Source organism: Trachypithecus francoisi, unplaced genomic scaffold (assembly GCF_009764315.1).
Source record: "Trachypithecus francoisi isolate TF-2019V2 unplaced genomic scaffold, Tfra_2.0 Lachesis_group0, whole genome shotgun sequence".
In the NCBI taxonomy this organism is placed as follows: Eukaryota; Metazoa; Chordata; class Mammalia; order Primates; family Cercopithecidae; genus Trachypithecus; species Trachypithecus francoisi.
Window position 1 is genome coordinate 20,049,443 of NW_022681453.1, and position 23,222 is coordinate 20,072,664.

General features: G+C 51.5%; 1 protein-coding gene across 11 annotated transcripts in view; it reads right to left on the reverse strand.

Moving 5' to 3' along the window:
• POC1A (POC1 centriolar protein A) overlaps nt 1–20,563 on the reverse strand; it is an 81,861-nt gene extending 61,298 nt beyond the window's left edge. For 2 of the 11 annotated variants that reach the window (XM_033209523.1, XM_033209532.1), the window contains exons 1-7: nt 20,098–20,558; nt 16,778–16,862; nt 15,947–16,118; nt 15,340–15,519; nt 13,089–13,196; nt 11,954–12,069; nt 4,263–4,396 (exon numbers count right to left, since the gene is read on the reverse strand). In XM_033209523.1, coding sequence (XP_033065414.1) covers nt 4,263–4,396; nt 11,954–12,069; nt 13,089–13,196; nt 15,340–15,519; nt 15,947–16,118; nt 16,778–16,862; nt 20,098–20,115 — 813 coding nt within the window. In that variant the 5' untranslated portion in view covers nt 20,116–20,558. Of the gene's footprint in view, nt 1–4,262; nt 4,397–11,953; nt 12,070–13,088; nt 13,197–15,339; nt 15,520–15,946; nt 16,119–16,777; nt 16,934–20,097 lie in introns of those variants that run through there. The other 9 variants (XM_033209452.1, XM_033209441.1, XM_033209469.1 and 6 more) reach the window with 9 other exon arrangements.
• Between the last annotated feature and the right edge of the window lie 2,659 nt (nt 20,564–23,222).

Genomic DNA, 23,222 nt, shown 5'->3' on the forward strand with positions numbered 1-23,222 from the left:
GCCCCACTGGCCCTAAGACTCAGTGGCCCTCTCTCCCGCAGCTCTCCCAAGCCAACTCTGAGGACACAGCAGGTCCGCTGCGTCCAAACCAAAGTTTCATGGGGTTCCCTTCTGCTGGATCAGAATGGGGTCATGTAGCAGCGAGATGGGGACACAAGCCAACATAAGCCTGCTGGTTCCCTACCCAGACCTGTGAGCTAAACACAAGAGTGACATCTGTGGGATTTATGTGGATCTCATGAAGACAGATTAGACTGGTGGTTACCAGGGCTGGGATGGGGAAGGGGAGCCAGGGAATGAAGGGGTGCAAAAAAGAGAATATAAATATATTTATTACCACTGAACTGTACACTTAAAAATGGTAAAGATGGTGAATTATACACATATACGTTACCCCAATAAAAATAAATAAGTAAATAAGAACGAGAAGGCCGGATGCAGTGGCTCAGGCCTATAATCCCAGCACTTTGGAAGGCCGAGGCAGGTGGATCACCTGAGATCAGGAGTTTGAAACCAGCCTGACCAACATGATGAAACCCCATCTCTACTAAAAATACAAAAATTAGCCGGGTGTGGTGGCGGGTGCCTGTGTAATCCCAGCTACTCGGGAGGCCTCAGCCTCAAGCAGGAGAATCACTTGAACCCGGGAGGCAGAGGTTGTAGTGAGCCGAGATTGCACCACTGCATTCCAGCCTGGGCAACAGGGCAAGACTCTGTCTCAGAAAGAATGAATGAATGAATGAAAAAGAGTGAAATTACAAATGGAATTTTAAAAGTCAAATGTACATGTGATAGAAATTGCATAGATGCAGGTACTTGTCCCAGCTCTGGCACACTAGGAGTCACAAGACCCCCTACTAATCCAGACAGCTCTCATTTTCACCACCTGGACTCAAAACAAAACAAAACAAATGCTTTCCAACCTGCCATCTTCCTTATCCATAGGACAGAAGCCTCGGGCACCCGAGACCCACTCAGGAGCCCCGGGCTGCTCAGCCACACAATTCAGGAAGTGGCCCATAGCAGCTGCACTCCATCAAGCCCTTGGCCACCAGGACCCCACCACATTGCCACCTCCCGGAACAGAATGTGGAAGATGCAGTCACCAAAGACCCAGCTGCACATCTTCCTGGAAGGTCTGGGTGAGTGGGAGCCCATGAGGACTCTACACCTGCTGCAGAGTGCCCAGGCGGAACCCAGCCCCTTTGTCAGCAGGCCCCTGTGATGTGGCCCCCCAGCCAGGCCCTCAACAGTCATGAACATCCTTGGAACCAGCTGGGTGACAACACAGGCCCAGCCCCTACGGATTTCTACCCCTAGCTGGAGCAAAGCCGCCTCTGATCCTAGCCACAGATCTCCATAAGCACTAGGTATTCTGTACAGTCAGTGGACCCCGTATCTCAACCAAATGCCCAAATTAAGGCTGCTCAATTGCACTATGCTCCCTTAGGAAGCCACCATTAGCTGACTCTGTGTTTTGGAGGGTTTTCTGTTTTGAGACAGTGTCTTGCTTTGTTACCCAGGCTGGAGTACAGTGGCACAATCACACATCACTGCAGCCCCAGCTTCCCAGGCTCAAGCAATCCTCCCACCTCAGCCTCCCCTCAAAGTGCTGGGATGACAGGAGTGAGCTACCGCACCTGGCCCATTAGCTGACTCTGAATCACTCCAAACCCAGGGGCAGAGCTAAGCATGACAAGGAGCCATAGCAAACCCTGGCAGACCTGGGTCCCAGGGGTGCCAGGCTGTGGTATGGAGGTGAGCTGGTCTTTGCTGGAAGTAAATAAGGCCTTCTCTTGGGCATCCCTGCCTCATACGTGCTCACACACTCACACCCCTACCTCAGCCCTCAGCCTGGCTCTTCAATCATGCTGCTGTACATCATTAGTAAGGACCCCAAAAGAAAGCCCTCTCAAGGCAGCAACCCACACTGCAGGTGGGAGGGGCACAGGAATCGGGCCAGGTTTGTCCGCAGCGGGACCTTTCAACCCAGGCCAGTACTGAGTTGCCACCACCAGTTGCAGCGCATGGTTGGTCTGACCATGGGTCTTAAAAAGGAGGGATGGGAGAGAATCAGCCTCTAGAAAGGAGCAAGGATTAAAGCAAGTGCAGAGGTAGGGGCAGAGTCAGGGTGACCCTGGGCAATTTGTCTTCTGGAATCAGTTTGCAGAACCCTGAGCAAGCCAGGCCCAGGGGTTCCTACACCTGGATACCTGGAGTGCCCCACAGAGGGGCTGGGTGTCATCGGTATCCCAAGACGAAGAGCCCCTAAAACTTGTGGTAAATCAATCCTGAGTTCCTGTATTTGATAGGGAGTTTAGGGGGCTAGGAGCAGAAAATAATTCGAGGCTCATACCCTGACTCCCACCTTCATCTCAGCTGTACCCTGGGAGATGGGCAGGGCCTACCCACCTTCACCTGCCCTCCAAGTACTTCCTAAGATTCAGCCTACCTCTTAGCCAGCCTAACTCGTCTCATGCTGCCTTCAGCTCTGTCAGCCTCCCTGTGGAGTCCCCCTCTGCCCAGGCCAGGAAGCCCAGGAAGTAGAGCTATAACATCCATTTCCTCTCCCTGGTGCCCAGACCCGTGAGCTAGAGAGCCGATGATGAATGAACAGACAGACAGATGGCAAAATGAACAGAGGTTGGTTTGTTTCTCGTCTTCTCCTTTCCTCTGGGCATTGTGAGCCTGGTGCCCTGAAGAAGAAATGACCCAGTCTTATCCACACCCCAAACCATCAGCTGTCCCTCGGCCAGGTTCCCGTATCTCTAGGTTTAAAAGCAGACAAGTGACCACACAAGGGAATGCGCCATGGTCCTTGCTTCACTTCCCAGAGAGAACAATGTTGATAGCTTTCGTTTACGTGCCGGATGAGATGCCAGAACACCGGAAATGACATTTTAGATTTTAGATCCCACATTCAAGTGTTCTCAGGCTAAGCGTGAGTTAGCTATTTAAAGAACACTCACAAAAAGAAGTGATCACTTGATAGGCATCTGTTTCAAACTGTTTCTGAGTTGTTTTTTGTTTTTTGTTTTTTTTTAAGGGGAGCAGGAATGGTAGCAGCATTCACATGATTTGCAAATGCCCTCCTGGGCAAAGGTTCCCAAACAGTAACACATGAATCTGAATAATTGGCTTGTCCAGGGGCTTGGCTCGTGAACAGGCTTACACCAGGGCCAGCAGCCACCCGCTCTGGACGTCTTGGCCTAGGGAGAACAGGCCCACTAGTCCTGTGCACTAGATATGTCTCTGACAGGGAAGGCAAGGGGTCACAACAAGGCTGGGGGCAGCAAGCAGCCTCCAGGCCCTGATAAACCAGAAGAAAAGGCCTATGTCCCCATCCCCTAGCCATAGTCAAATGGCCCCCAGGTGCCCTAACTCAGATGGCAGTGGAAACACAAACAACAGCTCAGAAAGCACCAGGCTAGACACCTCACACCTGATGGTCCAAGACACATAAGCACCCCCAGGGCCTCCCTCAGCCTGGCAGGCAGATTAGGGACAAACTTGAATTCAATGGACTCCAGACCTCCCATCCCAAGTGGGCATGGTGACTACACCCCAACAGGAGACATTCTGACAACTGCTCTGGTCAGGACGGCTCAGACACTACTTCCTAGTCGGAGTATTAGATGTGAAAGGCCTGGACCCAGGCCAGCTCCTGGGGAGAACTGCATGTGGCCTACTCCCCACAGCCGGCCCCCAGGGGCCCAGCCCACCCAGGGAGACCAGGGAACTGGCTGCTTTGAAGCTCATTCAGAAAGGAGGCCTCTGCTTCCTTGATTCCATTCCAGGAATTCTCAAACAACAAACATAAAGAGGATTTCCCTTCTTCGGTTCAGCCTCTACAAGACACCTGAGGTTGCCTCGGTCTCCAGACACATTGACGTCTGCCAGTCCGAGGGCCTCCAGAAAACCCCAATGTCAACTCAGAGCATGGGTTTCAAGGCTCAACTCAACCTCTGGACCAAGGGATAGCTGAGGCCATTAGGGGATAGATTCCATTCAGGCCCCTAGGGGGCAGCTTGCTAACCATGCCCAGATGCAGCCCCCAACCCCTGCTCAATTCAACTCTTATATACCTTTCTCAGCTGCACCAGTCCCAGGCCCAGTAATCTGTCCAGGTCACAGGCAAAGGCCTCCATCCATCTCCCTGCAGGCCATGTGGGTGACAAGCCTGTTTCTGCATCTTGCCCACTGCCCAGACTGTGAGGGTACTACCACTCCACACCACTCAGCACCCGGCGGACACCTCTCACCTGATGCCCGTGGAGCGTGTAGAGCAGCCGGCCCTCCATCAGGTCCAGGATCTTCAGGGTCGAGTCACTGGAGGCCGTGATCAGGTAGTTTCCCGACGGGTGGAAAGAGAGCCCGTTCACTGCAGCACTGTGCACTAGGGGAAGGACATCAGTCAGGTGCTGGCTGGGAGGCACAGGGAACACAGCTGAAGCCCAGGACAGGCAATCAGGGCCAACTGAGGCTCAGCACAGCCCTGATGGGGCTGGTTCAGGATGGTCATTGCTCAAAAGAGCTGTGGGGAACCCAACAAGGATTTCCCAGGAGAGGGGCACAATCAAAGAACAGGAAAAGGCCCACTCAGAGCCAAGGGCAGGCAGTAGAAGACAGGAAGACAGAAACGGATGCAAAAACCAGAGGCAGCAGACGATTCCTCCATCCTCTCCCACAGCAAGCAGTCAAGCTGGAGCAGAATAGAGCACTCAAACATACAAACATAGCCTTTGGTCTATCTGATATACTCTTTCTTTAAAGAAACCAAATGGAAAATAAAACCCTTGAAATGTCAATACAATGCCACTGCCATACAGGGAGGACGTGTGTGGGGGCAGAAGAGCAGAAAACTAAGACACTCTTAGGAACCAGTCAGGACTACGTTCAGACCCCAAGCCTCCTGCCTCGGCTCACCCCATGACCTTTTTTGAGAGACAGAGTCTCACTCTGTCGCCCAGGCTGGAGTGCAGTGGTACGATCTCAGCTCACTGCAGCCTCCATCTCCTGGGTTCAAGAGATTCTCCTGCCTCAGCCTCCTGAGTAGCTGAGACTACAGGTGTGCCACTATGTCCAGCTGATTTTTGTATTTTTAGTAGAGATGGGGTTTCACCATGTTAGCCAGGTTGGTCTCAAACTCCTGACCTCAGGTGATCCGCCTGCCTCGGCCTCCCAAAGTGCTCAGATTACAGCCATGAACCACCACATCCATCCTGAGCAAGCATCTTGACTACACTGAGCCTCAGTTTCTCCATCTGTACCAGAGCACCCATGTGTAAGGGGTGCTGTGGGGATGCTACTAAGTTAAGCACATGAGGCGTTTGCAGAGTGAGCTATCCAATGCCAACATGGATGTTCCTCCCCTTTGCCCCCTGCGTTCCATGCAACCCCAGGTCCTGCCACTTCACCTACTCAACAGCTTGGCCCTGTCCATGACTCTCTTTTCCCTATTATCCCAGCCTAACCCCACCATCTTTTCTGGTGTCCGTCACTCTCCAAGATCCGGCCACCCCAGCTCTGTCAATTCCCCCAGTCACAGAACTTTTTTACTCCTTGTTTCCAATGGGCCTGGGAGACGCTTGCCCTCCCCTTTCCCTGATCTTAAAGCTTAGTACTGGAAGCTACCTCCTCCAGGAAGCCTCCCCTGGCCTCCCAATTAGGGCAACCCCCTTCATTTGTCCTTCCAAAACACCATAAGCCTCCCATCAGTTCACTCTTCACATTTACATGCAACTATCTGACTCACATCTGGATCTCCCATGAGACCATAAACTCCATCAGGCAGGGGCGGTGTTGAGTCCCTGGCTCCCCACTTAGTGCCTGGCACTGAGCAGGACTCAGAAAGTGGCTGGTGAGCAGGTGCTTAAGTTGGGTATCCAGAAGCTCCAGCAGGTTACACAACCCTCCCTCAAGGCCAAGAGCATATTCTAGGTGAAGCTGGGGGCAGACCTGGGCAGTCTACATGGGGACAGAGCAACTCCACAGCCAATGCATGGATCAGCTGCATCACAGCCTCCTAGGGTGGCTTCTGAGGAAAACCCCAGTATCTTTCTTCCCATTACCACAGGCCCGATGAGGAAAACCAGTGGGGCTAAAATAATCATGACCCTGCTAAGTCAGAATTGCCACCAACATAACCAACCATCGTCTTAGCACTGAGAGGCTACAAGAACTACTGGGTTGGTAAACACACCCAACATGAAACGGCCCTCAACAAGGCCCACAGGGTACACCCAGTCCCTCAGATGCCAGCCCAGCTGATGTGCTGATGTGCCGGGGAGTCTGGATACATGTTACCAGGCACACTTAGGGGGAGACAGCCAAGGTTTTACGTAACATGATATTTATATCTGAACAACACCCTCCAAGCGCCAGGATCTCCAGGAGGCAGCCTGGAGAGGGACCAGTGGGGTCTCTGAAGCCAGCTCTTGGAGGCAGATTTCAGAGACCGCCCCCACCACAAAGTCTGCACTGGGATGAAGGCCACCCCCACACCTCCTTGACCAGAAGCTGGCAGAGGAACAGCCGGTGGCAGGACGGTGCAGAAGGGAGGGCATGCTCAGGGAGCTCTGGGCTTCCCAGCACCACCAAGGTGGCAGGGTCAATGTATGGATGCCACATCAGGGGCCCCCACCTGGTCAAGCCCATCCAAGGGAAAGAATCTCTCCCAGAGGAAGGGCAACAGAAGCCCCGCTCCACATAAATGTCAGGAATACCCAAGCCTGGGTAGAAACACCTAGAACCATTTACTCCAGAAGAGGGGCTGGCCTGGCAAACCAGGCTTTGGGGGATGCCCCAGACACCAGGACCCACCCCACCTTTCCCCACTTGCTCTCCTGCCTCATCCACTGGCCACGCCAGCCTCCACTCTCACTCCTCCTGCCTCTGTGGAGGTGGTGGAGAGTGGGTAGTCTATGGAGGCGTCATCGTAAGAACCACCCCTGCACGAGAGTCTACCATGAAGGCTAGGCTGCCCCATGAGGGCATGAGCCTTCGGTCATGATGCCTTCAGCGCCAAATGTCTGAGAATGATCCACTTTTTGTCAAGTCCAAGGCCGCAGGCCTCTTGTTGGCTCCATGGCAGATATCAGTGATGACACACACTGCCACCTGGATGTCAGCTGTGAGCTTGTGGCTCTTATCCCATCTGCACCCCAAAGAGAGAACCCTGACTCCAGATCAGAGATACACCAACATCAAACTTCTGCAGATCCTCAGGGGCCCAGGGATGAGGCCACCACAGTCCCTGCTCCCAAATACCAAGAACTAGTCACAGCTTGTGGGCAGCAGGTGGCCTAAGCAGAGACCTGAGTACACCCACTCCACGCTGCTCTGCATGTAGAGGCCTGGGCAAATCTAGGCCCACTACCTGACGTTCTCCAAACCAGCCAAGGGCCCAGAGAAAGCCTGGGTGCCCAAGCAGGAGGTACCTCTCTGGAGGAGATCATGCCAGGGCCAAGCCCCACCCCAACATCCTTCCACAAAAGGACCACTCATTTTCCCCAGGGTGGTCTCTTGCGATGTGCAACTGGTGTTACTAGTGACACGGTGGCTCTGGGTCGACAAGAGGCTTTGGATTCATGCCACAAAGGTTCTCTGATACCTGCAGCAAAGGACACCCAAAACACTCCTCTTTGTAAATGCCGTGTAAATGCTCACTTCAGGACGGTGGGAGAGTAGGTTGGCTAGATCAAGTGGGACAGCACCACTGTACCCCAATCAACCCTTTTAGTCTCAAAACACCAAGTACAGGGTACAGCCCTGCCCTGCTAGCTGCAACTACTTAAAATCCTCCGGCCGGGCACGGTGACTCACGCCTGTAAGCCCAGCAGTTTGGGAGACCGAGGTAGGAGGATTGCTTGAGCTCAGGAGTTCAAGACCAGCCTGGGCAATACAGTGAGACCCCAACCCCAACCCCATCTCTGAAAGAAAAAAAAAAAAAAGACAAAACCCTCCATGACCATGTATGAGGCCAGGCAGGGATGCAGGGGTGCACTAAAGACCAATGGACACAGAGCCTGGGACTCTATGAGTTCTTAGCCCTGCTGACAGCCAGCCAAAGAGACCACCTCTCCCAAGGAGCCTGGGGGGTAAATGACTAGAGTCACCGAAGTGCAAGGAGCGCAGCGTGAGACGGTCAACAGAATGCCAGACTCAAAGGCCCTGAGTTGGAGACTCAGACCCACAGCTGTGTGACTGTGGGCTGCATGCTCTGCATCTGTGAAATGGAGACTAGACCTACCTTGCTGGCCACTCAGGCCTGTCACTGGATAATGGACCTGCACGTGCTATAAGCCACAAAGCACATTACAGGTTCTGGGATGGGGGCTGCTGCTCAGATGCCTGAACAGTCTTAATGTGGGCTCAGAGCATATGGAGCTAACCCATCACCACGGGGATTGGCATTCAAAGGGTTCCACCAGTCCATCAAGTCCTTGCTGAATTGAGAAATCAGAACTGCTCTCTGCAGTGATAGGCCAGAGCCAAGAAACTCCTTGTCTGGGAAGAGAGTCAGCCAGTGCAAGACAAATGGCTCCAGCTGCCTCCAATAGCCCAAAACCCCAAGCAGGCTTCAACTCCAACCCTAGCAGGAACAGGAAGTGCCCTCATAGAGCACAACCATGGACGGCTGGACACAAGCAGGTTGGGGCTTGCTAGCCATACACTGCAGTATCATTAACCAAATCCTCTCACAACAGCCCATCAGCCTCCAACACCAGAAGGCCATTCTAGTATTGCCTGCTGCCCATCCAGAGTCACTAGGGGAGACACTGCATGACACTGTGTCCGTAGGTTTCCCTTGGGTTTCCTAGGGATCAGGGACAGAAAGCAGATCAGGCATCTTTTGCCAGAGTACTGGGAGCCCTTCCTGGGGAATGAGCCTACAAAGAGATTCCACTGCACCTATCGGGGTGGGGGAGCTACTTGGGTAAAGGGTTTCCCCTTAGTTTCAGCTAGAGGTTTTCTGGGGAGCCCCAAGACCAGAGCAGACCTGGCCATGTCCTCCCGTCAGGAGAGGATGAGAGGTATGTTCCCCCTACCCAGGGAGCTCAGATCAACCTGGCTCACTGCACCCCTAAGGGTCAGCCTAGAGGCTATGGGATGAGTCTGCTATCCTGTGAACACCCACCACTGGCCATGGCATTGAGCAGGGAGCTCAAGGGGAACCAGCTGTGTTTATGGGCACTCCAAATCCCGCTAAGCCTCCAGTCTACACTAGGGATGGCTTAGGGATGAGACACTGCAGGCCCACTGAGAGGGTGTCATAAGAGGCAAGGCCAGAAGCACAAGCAGACTGCAATCTCCCAGCAGGGCCTGTCAGCCCACACACTCAGCTCCACTCAGGACTTGGCCCCTGGGGCTCATCTGAGTCCACCCACACCTTCCCAACCCTGCCATCATGGAGATCTGCCCCTGCCCTCTGCCAAGCCTGCTCCCTCCAGGACCCCGGCTCCCTCTCCCCAGTACCCACCACTCTCCTCGACTGCACTGCATCGCTCCACCTCCTGACAACCCTCTTCACGAGACCCCACTCTCCTTCGCTCTCCAGCCTCTGCCCTCCTCAGCTCTCCCATGCTGGGAGATGGGGCTCATACCTCTCACTCTGGCTGCTTTGTGGACCTTTATCTTCTGTGGCCCCTCAATTATAGGGGCTCAGAATGTGACCTCAGCCATTCTCACATCCCGGATCCCTGGGTCCAGCTGGCCCCTCCACCCCAACAGGGTCAGCTTCTCTGCTTCTACTCAATCTCTGCAACCCATCTCCGACTCTGATGCCAGCCCCCACTTTGATACCAGGCACAGCCGGACACCTACCCATCACTGGGGCACATGGGGCACACCAGCCCCCAACCCCATCAGACTCTGGACACCACTATCTTCCCTTCATACCTTAAATGATGAGGCCAGTCCTGGCACTGCCAATCAGGCCACATCTTTGGGACCCTGAGCTGGAGATGGCATCTGAGGCCCTTCCCAGAGGGTATCTGCTGTTATACCCATGAACACCAGGCCCAGGCTCCTGATCCATCAGAGATGGGCCTGGACCTTGCCAGGGTCACCTAGAGATCCTCTCCGCCCAGTGTCAAGACTTATGTAGCATACACCACATACCCAGTCCTGTGTTATAATCCTTATATGGCTTTTCCCATCGGAGCCTCACAAAGCCATGAGGAAGGCCTATTGCCACCCCCTTTACAGAAAGGAACCCAAGCATGTGCTCCTGACCACTGTCCTGCCTCGTCGCCTTCCACTCCCATCTCTCCCTGTCCAAGTCTTCCCTCCTCTGCACCTGCCCACAGTCCCCAGGCAGCTGTGCAGATAGATGTGCCCCATCCCCGAGCCCCAGCCCTTCACTCAGGCCTGGCCCAGAGCAGAAGGCTGAAGGAGGGATGGGAGAGGTACGGGCTCCAAGTGGAGGCAAGCCCCACTGCTCTTCTATTCCAGAAGCCTCTGTCTGAAAGAGCATTGGTAACAAACCCCAGGGTTTCCTGTGTGGGGCGTGGGGCGGGGCAACAGGTTCTTGTGGCTGGTCCCTGCCACCTGGTGGTGCTGTAGGGTACTACAGGCCTTAACCAACCAGGTTGGCCTCACCAGACCAAACAGGATCAAGACAGTGTCATTGTCATCATCACTAACGTTGTATCTCCTTCCCCTCATTTTGTGCCAGCCACCCTCTCAATTCTTGATATGAAACAACTCATTAACCCTCCCAACACCTCCTGTGAGACAGGCCCCATCATCGTCCCAGAGGCCCCACAGAGTCAAATGACCTGCCCAACATCACACGGCCAGGAACGCTTTAAAAGCCGGCTGCGGAGCCCATTCTCCACCATGTGCTTTTCAAGACTAGGATCTTCTCCCCATTCTGGAAAGGTGTGCTCACCTTCATTACCCCAAAGAAAGTGCTGTCCTTGAACAGCAAGAGTCAGCTAGGAAGGGTGTATGTGTGGCGGGGGTGGGGGTGAAGTGGGGGGGGGGGGTGGTGTCAGAGCCCCAGACCTGTGTCCAGCCATGTACTTCCCATTTCAGGTGTGGTTTATGGAAGCAAGCCCAAGAACTTTAAGCTTAGTCCCAGGTTAACGACCACAGTTCTTCAAACAACTCCAGCTCTGCCTTCCTTCCTGGTCTCGGCCCTGGTCCAGTCTCGCTCATCTCTGTTTTGTCAGCTGCACAATTCCCAATTTCTCCAGTGACTCCTCACCAGCTCCCTTCCCTGAGCCCATCCCTTGAACTGGGGCGCCTCATGGCCCTACCCACTCATACTTGCTCTCAGGCCAGTTCCCTACCCAATACTCTCAGCTAACTCATCCTGGGGATGACTAAGTCTGCCCTCGCCCTCCAACTCCTACCTGGAACCTTGCATGAGTCCATGTCCACTGCCTGCCACTCTGCCTTCCAAGGGCTACCATCCTGGGCCTGGCCCCTAGCTAAGTCAACCCTCCCTACGACTCTACATCTGTGGAGGACACTGTAAGACCAGAGGTGGCCATGGTCCCACCAATGCTGTCCTCTACTGACAGCCCTGTTCCCTTTACCACAGGTCAAGGGCTGTCACGTTGGCCCTGGAGGGCAGAGCCTCCATCACCAGGAAAGGCAAGTGGCATGCCCTTGAGAAGTGGTCCTCAAGCGAAGCCCTGGCCAGAGCCGCAGTGAGGACTCCCCATCTGGCCCTGCAGTATGTGTGAGACTCTGCCACTTAAGAGGTGGGCATCGAAGGGCTCAGTGGAAGCCAGGTAGCACCAGGCTCCATCTCCTGGCCAAGGTTCCAAGCCAGGCCAGCCAGGGCACAGACTCCCACCCCTGGAATCCCAACAGACCCAGGATACCTTCCTGCCCAAGGCCATCTCACACCCATTTAAGCACTACAGCACAGAACAACATCCAACACCAGCACAGTCCCACCAGGGCTGCCCTCGGGCCCAGGAGGCTGTTCACCACTCACACTGATAATGCTGCAGCAGCCGGTGAGTCCGCACATCCCACACCTTCACTGTGTTGTCCATGCCGGCGGCGGCAATGCACGTTCCACTGGGGTGGAAGTCCACGTAGGTGACAAAGCTGGAAAGACAGGGGCCACTATGCACTATAGGTCTGCCCTGGTTCAGGATGGACCCAGAAACATTTAGTGCTTTCCCATCCCTGTGTCCTGCCCATGCTGTTCCCTTGACCCAGACACCTCCTTTCTGTCACATTTGTTTACCAGGTGGCCAAGGGAGAGCAAGAAGAAGTAAAAGGTGAGAACAGTGGCCAGCAACAAACTAAGGTGGACAGACCAGAGAGCACATCCCACCGCCCATTTTAAATACAAGTTGAGAGAGCTACCTTCAAACCCAAAAGTCAGCCAGCCTCCCCTGGGGTTTTCAAAGTTGGAACTGGTATCTTTCCCAGGGGTGGCTGTGGGGCAGATCCTGCCACCTGAGGCACAGGTGGGAAGGTCCAGCAGGGCTACAGGGCCACTGGCCCACCCCTCTCTAGAAGACAGGCCAAGAACCCTCACTACACCCATATGTGATTCCCAGGCTGGTATCACATCCAGCTCTCAGGGAGCCCTTGTGGCTCCCAGCCCAACGAAGGAGGGCAGAAGCTGGGGTCTCTACTCAAATGTGGGCACCTCTCTCTCCTGATGATGTGGCACAACATGAACAGTCACCATCTGCTACAAGAACCCAATGAGAATTTTGTAAAGCCATCACCATGGATAACGTACCAAGAGGCTTTAAAACGTAGTTTGGGCGACTGAGTGTCAATTGCTCACAGACAGACAAGTTGTAATCCTGAGAACCAGAAAGTGAAGGAGAAAAAGGGGAGCACAAATAATTACACAGCTCCAAAAAATTGTGTGGCTTAAGGTTAAGCACTCCTGCTATTCATGGGATGGAGACAAAGCTACCATCCACACAGGAAAAGACACAATGCTAGGTTGCCAGACCTCACAAAAAGCACCAGACAAGGGGCAGCAGTGATAAGGCTGCTGGTTCCATGGCTTCAGCCACTGAAGGCCACTGGGCCTCCTCAGACCCAAGTCTGTGCTCTGTGCTTGAGCACCCACAAGTGGAGGACAGCATCCAGGGACTCACCCGCCATGCTCGCAATACGAGTGGACGCATTCCCGGCTGTTCTTGTCCCAGAGCTTAACAGTCTTGTCATCACTGGCAGACACGATGAGTCGCCCGTCGGGGGAGAACCTGAACCGGGTGGGGCACAAGTCACACCTCAGACTAACAGATGACATGGGTGCCACACACCATCTTCCACAGCCACTCTTCCCCGAGTGCCTATTATCTGCCTGCAGGAACCACCCAGGGTCACATGCCCTGCTGTGATTTTTTTTTTTTTTAATTTGAATACCCTAATATGTCTTTTCAGAAACAAATGCATTGCATCCTAGGAGGCAATGTTACTTCTGTTTATTTGGTCATATCTTAAATTATACTTTGTTTCTGAAAATAGTTAACTTTTAGCACTTGATCATTTTTCTTTTTTCCTTCTAAAGAGCTTTTCAGGAAACTATGACTAAATTTTGGTTTTGGTTTTGTTTTGTTTTTTAGATAGGGTATCACTCTGTCACCCAGACTGGAGTGCAGTGGTGTGATCTCAGCTCACCACAGCCTCAACCTCCTGGGCTCAAGTGATCCTCCCACCTAAGCCTCTCAAGTAGCTTCGACTACAGGCATGCACCACCACGCCCAGCTGATTTTATTTATTGTTATTTTTTTTTTTTGTAGAAATGGGGGTCTCACTATGTTGCCCAGGCTGGTCCTCTAACTCCTGGACTCAAAGGATCCTCCCGCCTCATCCACCAAAAGTGCTAGGATTATAGACATGAGCCTTCAAGCTTGGCCTATGACTTAATTTTAAATGTTATAAAAATGTTTCCTTTATTTTTTTCTTCCTGAATCTGTGACACTTCTTTCCTGTTGCTCTTGTTTCGTTCTTTCCTGTTGCTCTTGTTTCTGTTTTCTTATGTAACTTCGTGCACAAACAGCCCCCCTCCCACCCCAACAGCAAACTCTGACCAAAAGGGAAAAAGAGAAGTTCTTTCTGACTTAGAGGAAAACCAAATATAAATAAACGAAAAGAAAAGAAAAAAAAATGGTGCCTGCCTCACGGGTGAGCACAGAGCAGCCTTATGCACATAAAGCCCCAGCACTGTTCCTGATGTACAGCACATGGTAACATGCAGCCGGCACTGCCTGCCAGCAACATTTGCACAAAGGTGGCCAAAAGCTCACCATCAGTGTCATTACTCTGGGACCAGGTCCTCCGAGTCTACATTTGACTCAAGTGTGGGTCAGCAAGACGCAATCTGCCAACAAAAGGCATGAGGTCCTGGGGACTGCCACCAAAGGCCCAATATGGACTCGACACCCCAGTTGGCTGGCCTGGCCCCTCCTGATCTCAGGACCCTAATCATAAAGCCTCTAAGAGCCATCAGGGGTCTCCTAGGACAAAGGAATGGGGGTGCCCTGGAGAACAGTAACTTGTATGGGGTCCCCAGAAGAACACAGCTCAATAGTCCCCAACTTCTGACTCATGTGGTTTCCCAATGTCACCTGGCACCCCAAACCCTTCCTCTGAAGCAAAGATATTTGACCCATGAGGAAGCTCTGTTGACAGGAACCAAATAAGCTAGAAGTAGGACTATCTGTCTGCAATTCTTGGGCCTTGAAAGGTCCTTTGGGTCACCTGGCCCCGTTTGCACAGCACTGGCTCCCCGGCCAGCGGGAAGGCCAGCCTCCAGGATAAGCCCCCCACCTCAGAAGCCTGGGCCCCCTATCTGGGAGCTCTGGAGCAAAATCATCCTCTGAGAACACCCCATTGGAAAGTAGGCAAGCCTTACTGTCAGAGAGAGTTGGGTTTACAACTCCAGCTCTGCCACAGACCCACCGTGTGCCCTGGGACAAGATACTACTGTTCTGAGCCCCCATTTCCTCAAATGGAAATGATACCACTTAGCTTGCAGAACTGTCTTAAGAAACAAAAAGAAAACGTGTAGTGATAGTACTGAAAGTACCTAATTGTTGTTTTTGATAATAAATGGCCCCTATTGACCCAGTTTATGCTTTGCCAACACAGATGTCAGAGGGTCATCATGGCTGACTACGGACTAACTTACACGCCATGCATCAGCTCTGTGAAGCTTCTCAACAACTTACAATGCAGGAGCTATTATTGTTCCCATTTTACAGATAAGGAAACCAAGGCTGAGGAAGCTTAAACAATGCCTAAATAACTTGCCCGAGGTCACAAGTTGGTACCTAGAAGCCCCTGTGCCAGCCCCCAACCCTCAGGGTTCCTCCAAGGGTCTCCAGACAGAACAATACTCACTTGGCACAGCGGACCCAGTTGATGTGCTGGCTCAGGGAGAACAGGAATTTCTGACGATGAGTTGCCCACACTTTGACTGTCTTGTCGTCAGAGGCGGTCACGAAGGACTGGCCATCACTGCAGAAGTGGACACTCCTCACTGTGGCTGTGTGTGCACGAAACGCAGTTGACTCACCTTTGCTACAAGGACAGGCATCCAAGAGTGAGGAAACCCATAACGGTGACATGAGAGCCCACAAGCACATCAAAGCTCTCCCTACTCCTCAAGCACCCCTCCCAAAGGTAGCCAAGCCCGAGTACCCCAGTCTCCACAAGGGAAAGCCAGAGCCTCTCTTATGTGAACAGAGCACCGCCCCCAGGCTCCACCTACATGAACAGAGTAACAGGTGGCATTTCTTTAGGGATAGATGGGGTCAGCCCAGAATTCTTCTTCCAACCCTGAGGGGAGGGCTCCAACTACAGCCCCAGCCTCTGATGGCACCTCTTCCAAAGCAGAGTAGAAGTCCCACTGTGACAAGTCCAGAGCCAAGCTAGGGGACCTCGGTGGGGATGGCTCTGGCACCAAGGCCCCAAATTCTGACAAGCCTCCTCAAAGTCTACGACTCACACATTGGGTACCCAGATGCGGACAGTCTTGTCTCGGGAGCCAGAAGCAAGCAGGTGTCCCGAAGGAGAGAAGTTCACACAGGTGATGGCATCCTTGTGGCCAGCGAAGCGGTAGGCGCGTGACTGCGGCTTCATGTGCCAGACCATGAGGCATGAGTCCATGGAGCCACTGGCTGAGGACAGTGGGTAATGCTATGACCCGCAGCTCTAACGGGCTTCAAACCTCCACCAAGATGTTGGAGAGGCAAGGGGAGCAACTGGCCCAGCTCCACCTTCCCTGGTGGAGGGGAAGGGGCAAGTCTCCTCTGCAGGAACTGGAAAGTGCAGTCATAAAAGTTGTGTACGAAACCTTATGCAGCCAAGGAAGGGGGACACTCAGCTGCAGCATAAGGGCAGTGGGGGTGAGGGGGGTGCCCGGCTCTGCTCAACAGCCTTCTCACCAACAAGGCTCTTCAACAAAAAGGTGTGCCTTATTACTGTGGGCAACAGAATCAATAAAGCTTCAAGGAAAAGGAGTCACTGTTCAGGGCCCACACTAAAAGACAGACCCAAAAGGTGGCTAGGGTGTGCTGGAAAAGACACAGATCCCAGTCCCACCCTCAAAAGCTGTGTGGCCTTAGCAAGGCCCCTAACCTCTCTGACCCTCAGGCTCTGCATGTAAAATGGAGCTCATAAAGCCCAGTGCCCAAAGAGCTGGCACACAGAAGTAAGACACAGGTTAGACAAAGCTGTGCAGTCCTTGTGCTCTGCTCCCCAACCACCACACCTCCAAGGTAAAAACTTGGCCTGTTCGGCTCATAACCTAGCACCTAGACAAGGTGCCTCTACTTACCCAGTTGCTTTGTGTTGATACTGAAGTCCACACAGGTAACTGCATCTCGGTGGCCCTTAAAATGCCTTTCCAGCGAGGGGTCCTCCTGGAGGAGAGCCAGGGTCAAATGTGTGAAGCCTGGGTGAGGAAGGGGCTTCCCCGGGGCCAGCACTCTTCCTATAACAGCCGGGGGGGTGCGGTTAAAAATGCTCAAGGCATGACCTTATATAAAGAAAATCCTAAGGAATCCACTAAAAACTATTCGAACTAATGTATCAACGGTGGAAACTCTTCAACAAAAACAAAAAGAACAAATGAGTTCAGCAAGGTTGCAGGATACAAAATCAAGACACAAAAATCAATTGTCTTTCTGCACACTAGCAATGAACAATCCAAAAAATAAAACTATTTAACTTATGATACATAAAAAAATACTTAGGAATAATTTAACAAAAGAAGTGCAGGACTTGTCTAGTAAAGATGACAAAACATCACTAAGAGAAATGAAAGAAGATTTAAAAAATTGAAAGACATTCCACATTCATGAACAGGAAGACTTACTATTGTTAAGATACAATACTACAATACTCCTCAGATTGATTTACCCATTCCACATAATTTCTATCAAAATCCCAGGTGTCTTTTTTGCACAAACTGACAAGCTGATCCCAAAAATCACATGAAAATGCAAGACACCCAGAAAAAACAAAACCATCTTTAAAAAAAAAAGCAGATACTGTAGAAAGCAGTTTGGCAGTTCCTCAAAAAATTAAACATAGGTCAAGTGCAGTGGCTCACACCTGTAATCCCCACACTTTGGGAGGCTGAGGCAGAAGGATCACTTGAAGCCAGGGGTTCAAGACCAACCCGGGCAACACAGCAAGATCCTTACCCTTCAAAGAAATTAAAGAATAAGGCACACATAGTGGCTTGTGTCTGTATTCCCAGCTACTCAGCAGGGTGAGGTGGTAGGACTGCTTGAGCACAGAATTTCAAGGTTGTAGTGAGCTGTGATCACACCACTGCACTCCAGCCTGAGCAACAGAGCAAGACCCTGACTAAAAAAAGTAGTTAGCCGGGCACAGTGGCTCTGCCTGTAATCCCAGCACTTTAGGGGCCCAGGCGGGCAGATCACCTGAGGTCAGGAGTTCAAGATCAGCCTGGCCAACATGGTGAAAATCCTCTCTACTAAAAATACAAAAATTAGCCAGCTGTGGTGGTGGGCGCCTATCGTCTCAATTATTTGGGAGGCTAAGGCAGGAGAATCGCTTGAACCCGGGAGGAGGAGGTTGCAGTGAACCGAGATCGCACCACTGTACTCCAGCCTGGGCAACAGAGTGAGACTCCTACTCAAAAAATAAATAAATCAAATAAATATAAATAAGTAAAATAAAAAATAAAGTAGTTAAACATAGTTAGCAAATGACCCAGCAATTCTAGGTAAACACCCCAAAGAGTTGAAAACATGGTTTACACAAAAACTGGTACACAAATGTTCAGAGCAGCATTTTTCTTAATAGCCAACAAGTGAATGAACCCAAATGTCCATCAACACGACTGAATAAACCAAATGTAGCATATTCATACAACAGAATATTATTCAGCCATAAAAAGGACTGAAGTGCTGATGCTTGCTGCAACATGGATGAACCCTGAAAACATGCTAAGTCAAAGAAGTCAGACACCAAAGGCCACATTTTGTCTGATTCCATTCATATGAAAAGTTCAGAATAGTCAATATATAGAGACAGAAAGTATTAATATATTAGTGACTACCAAGGGTTGGGAGAAAATGGGGAAAGGGAAGAAGCGGCGTGACTGTTATTGAGTATGGAGTTTCTTTCTGGGATGACGAAAATATTCTAGAATTAGTGATTACAGCTGCACAACACTGTGAATGTACTAAAAGCTACTGAACTGTACACTTTAAAAGGTGAATTCTATGGTATATGAATATCTTAATAAAGTTATGTTTTAAAAGCCTAGAGAGAGAAAACAGGAACCTTACAGCATCCCCTAACCTTTTCTCAGGAATCAGATCCTATCACCTCAATGCCACCACAGACTGGCCAGTGAACCCAAAAGGTAAGCCCTGGACAAGTCCTCATGGCATCACCACCAACTCCACTCTACCCAACAACAGAGAAACGGCAAGGCCATTCAGGACATCAGGACATTGCTTAGGAAAACACCAGACAGAATATTCCGGAGACTCCGTCCTCCCAATAGCAGCTTGCGTCTCAACACTTGAAGGGTTATAATTCAGCCACCCAAACATCTCCCCCTAAACTAAGTATCACAAACCTCAAAGAAGCACTTTGGGTGCTCCAAGAAGCACAAAGGCTCCTCTTGGGAAAGGATGTCCTTGGGGTACAGCAAAGCCACTGCCACCCTACACAGCAGTAACCAGAACAAAGGCCCTATGGCCTTGTGCCCAGCTCCACCCCTAACGCACCTGTCGGAATCTCCTTTCAACAACAGAGGGAGAAGTAGCCGGGGGAGGGTCCCCAAAAGAGCCTTCTGCTCTCACCTGAGCTTCTTGAAAAAACATGGGTAAGAGAGTGTCCGCCTCCAGGCTCAGTGGGCAGAGGCAAGTTCAGGTCCACCGCTGACCAGTAGGTCCCCTGATATCTCTCAACACCGCCTCCCCTCTGTAGTTCCCTGCATGTGGGCCTCATCTCCCTCAACAGTGGTTTACACACGGGGGACAGGAAGGGAGGTAGAGTACCAGATTAGGAGTCAAAAGGTCGGTATCCTAGCCTGGACTCTCCGTCCACGTCCTCAAGTGCCTCAGGGCATCACAGGCTACCACCTACCCTCCCTGACTCTCCTATCAGCCAGAAGGCCAGGCCCGTTCAAAGGAATCTCTCGAAATGAGGACCTCTGGAGGAACGTGGACTCAGAGAGGGCGACTCCACCCGGCTCACACTGCAGGCCTGAGCATCCCAGCGTCCTGCTGTACCCCCCTGCTGGAGCAGGGTGTACCGTCAACAAGACCCCACGCAGCCACCCACTGCTAAGGACGGGGAGAATGGCTACAGAGGCCCGATACCAGCCCCAGGTCACACATGAGTCAGGACTTGGTCGTGTGTCCCTCGCTAGGATGCAAACGATGGAGGCAGAGGCCTGTTTGTTCGCTCCAGAAACCCAGCGCAGGGCCTGGCACGCAGGAGGGGCTCAGAAAGTGCCCAACCCAGCACAGACGGTAAACTGGACCTGAAGAGGACTACCCTGGAACCTGGCGCCCCACCCGCCCCTCGCAGCCATCGCTCTGGCCACTAGGCGCCCAGTGTCCCAGCGGGGAGACTGAGGCCTGGGGAGCTGCAGTCGGCTGGGCTTACCGCGCAGGGCGCAGCCATGGCCGGGCTGGCGGCGCCGAAGGCAGCGGCGGTGGCCGTTGCGGCCCGTTCAGTTTCCGCGCCCCCAACGGCCACCAATAGCAACGCGGGCCGCGTCGGCACGCCCCGCCCACCGCAATTAAAGGAGAAGCGCCTCAGCTTTTTGCCCCACGACTGGAAGCAGAGCTGGGTGACGGGCGGCCGGCGCCACGGTCTCCGTACCCAGTTCCCCAAGCCCAGAAAACCCACAGACAGCGCCGCCAAAGGCCTCTGTCCGCCGCCACTTGTTCCGCCTGAGAAATTAAAAGACCCAGGATGAGGGCTTCACCCCACCAGCCAGTGATCCGGCTACTCTAACGGCGAGCGCAGCCTGCTGGGAAATGCAGTTCCAAGTCGCCCACGCCCCTATATCTGGAGGAAGGTGGAACTACACTTCCCAAGATGACGTGACGGCGGGCCGAGTTTTACCACACGAAACGACGGCCTTAAGGATCCCGGAAGCGGAGGACACGTGGGTTGCTGTGACCAGACTGCCTTAAAGCACCCGCGAGCGCCAGCGCAGCCAGATTTTCTCACAGGAACCTATTGAGAACTGAGTATTCGCCCCTCGGGAACTCTCAATGGTTCGCCCGTCCGAACGTTCTTAAGACAAGTATCGATTTAAAATAACATGAGTTACTCGGAATCACAAACATGGACTGGAGAAATCTAGGTTCTATTCTCAGTTCTCGCCCTGATTGGCTGTGTGATCTCAGGAAAAACGCCTCTGCTCTGTGCCCCAGTTTCCCCATTTGTAACACGAGGGAGTGTGGTGCAGCCCGGCCCTGTCAGGATCCTTCAGGCCTGAGAAGCTGTTAGAGACCCAGTCTTTAAAAGGAGAGGCCGGGCGCAGTGGCTCACGCCTGTAATCTCAGCACTTTGCCAATTTGGGAGGCTGAGGTGGGTGGATCACCTGAGGCCAGAAGTACGAGACCAACCTGGCCAACATGGTGAAACCCCATGTCTACTAAAAATACAAAAATTAGCCGGGCGTGGTGGCACGCGCCTGTAAACCCAGCTACTCGGGAGGCCGAGCTCAAGTGGAGAACTGCTTGAACTCCGGAGGCAGAGGTTACAGTGAGCCAAGATCTCGCGGCTGCACTCCAGCTTGGGCAACAGAGGGAGACTCCGTCTCAAAAATAAATAAATAAATAATAAAAATAAAATAAAATTTGAAGGCCACCAGTAACCATCTGAATGGACTCCCTGCTTGGCCAAGGCACTCTAAAATTTAACCTGGAAGAGTCGTTCAGGCCATAATGGGAAGTGGGGGTTGGACATGCCTCATTATACCCTCCAGCGTTAACATCAACACAAAACTTAAGTCTGATGAGAAACATTTACGATCTATTTTCTCTGAAACCTGCTACTTGGAGGCTTCATCTGCGTGGTAAAACCTTGGTCTCCACAACCCCTTATCTTAACCAAGATATCCCTTTCTACTGATAATAATTCTTTCAACCAATTGCCAATCAGAATGTGTTTAAATCTACCAATGACATGGAAGTTTCCCACTTTGAGTTGTCTTGCCCTTCCAGATCAAACCAATGTAAATCTTACATGTATTGATTGATGTATTTTGTCTCCCTAAAATGTATAAAACCATGCTGTGCCCAGGCCACTTGGGCACATATTGTCAGGACCTCCTGAGGCTGTGTCATGTGTGTGTCCTTAACCTTGGCAAAATAAATTTTCTAAGTTGGCTGAGACCTGTCTCAGATATTTTGGGTTAACAGTTTGGCAACCACAAAAGGATTCTGAGTGGAGGTGCTCCTGACCTTTGACAGATCTCCTATCGGTGCTTGGTACCAGCTTGAGCTATCTTTATGGCTCAAATCTATAGGACAATTTGCTAAGGCCTGGGAGCCCCGCTCCACGTTCCACAAAATTCCTGATCTTCCCAAATTTGGTTAACATCTAAAGTTTATTTTACTGTACAACTCCTTTTTCTGGAGTTTTACTTGTTCCAACAAGGAAGGCAAGTTTTCCTGCTTCCATGATGATGGAAGGCAGGTAACTCCTTTCTAGAGTTAGAGCTCGCTTCCAACAGAGAAGGCAAGTTTGAGTTTTTCCTACTTCTGGGATGGTAGAGAGTAGTCTTTAGCCTAAGACCTGTTGTTAGGTAAGTAGCCGGATTGGGAATTTTCTTGGCTGAAAATCAGGAACGAAGGAAGGAATCAGAAGAGGCGGGGCTCCCAGGGCTCCCACCAGCTCCACAGTGTGTGCAGCCCAATCCGTACAGCTGCAGCCAGCCTGATGGCATAGCCACTGCCATCAATATCAAGTGTGTTAAGATTTTTTATATTTGACAAACTCCCCAAAAGGACATTCTAACTTCAGTTTGCATTTTTTTCTTTATTAGTCCCCTGAAGTCCAGAAGAGATATATTAGATTTGTTTGAGATAAATAATACAATCATACAGGAAGTATTGTCAAATATGAAATGGTGTTTAACCTTCTTTGGATTATATTTATATAAATGTGTATTTATATAAATGTGTTCCAGAATTGTGTGAAATTCCTGTAATTCTGATATGTCTTAGCATATGTTATCAGAAGTAATTATGGGTCAGGCACAGTGGCTCATGCCTGTAATTCCAGCACAATGGGAGGCCGAGGTGGGTGGATCAACTGAGGTCAGGAGTTCAAGACCAGCCTGGCCAACATGGTGAAACCCCATCTCTACTAAAAATACAAAAATTAGCTCGGCATCATGGTGGGCGCCTATAATCCCAGCTACTTGGGAAGCTGAGGCAGGAGAATTGCTTGAACCCAGGAGGCAGAGGTTGCAGTGAGCTGAGATTGCGCCATTGAACTCCAGCCTGGGTGACAAGAGCAAAAACTCCATCTCAAAAAAAAAAAAAGGAAGTAATTATGGTTATTATGTAAAATTGTTGTATGCCACAGAAATAATCAAATTGTTGTATGCCACAGAAGTAACCAAATTTCCTTGTCAATTGTGTGTTTAACTATGACTGCTCTCAGACTTTATCGTCCACAGTTGTTTTACTTTTATCCTTTTCAAAAGATGTTTTTATAATCAGCTATAGGACTCTGACAGGTGCTTTTGAATGCAAGTTTCTGATAAT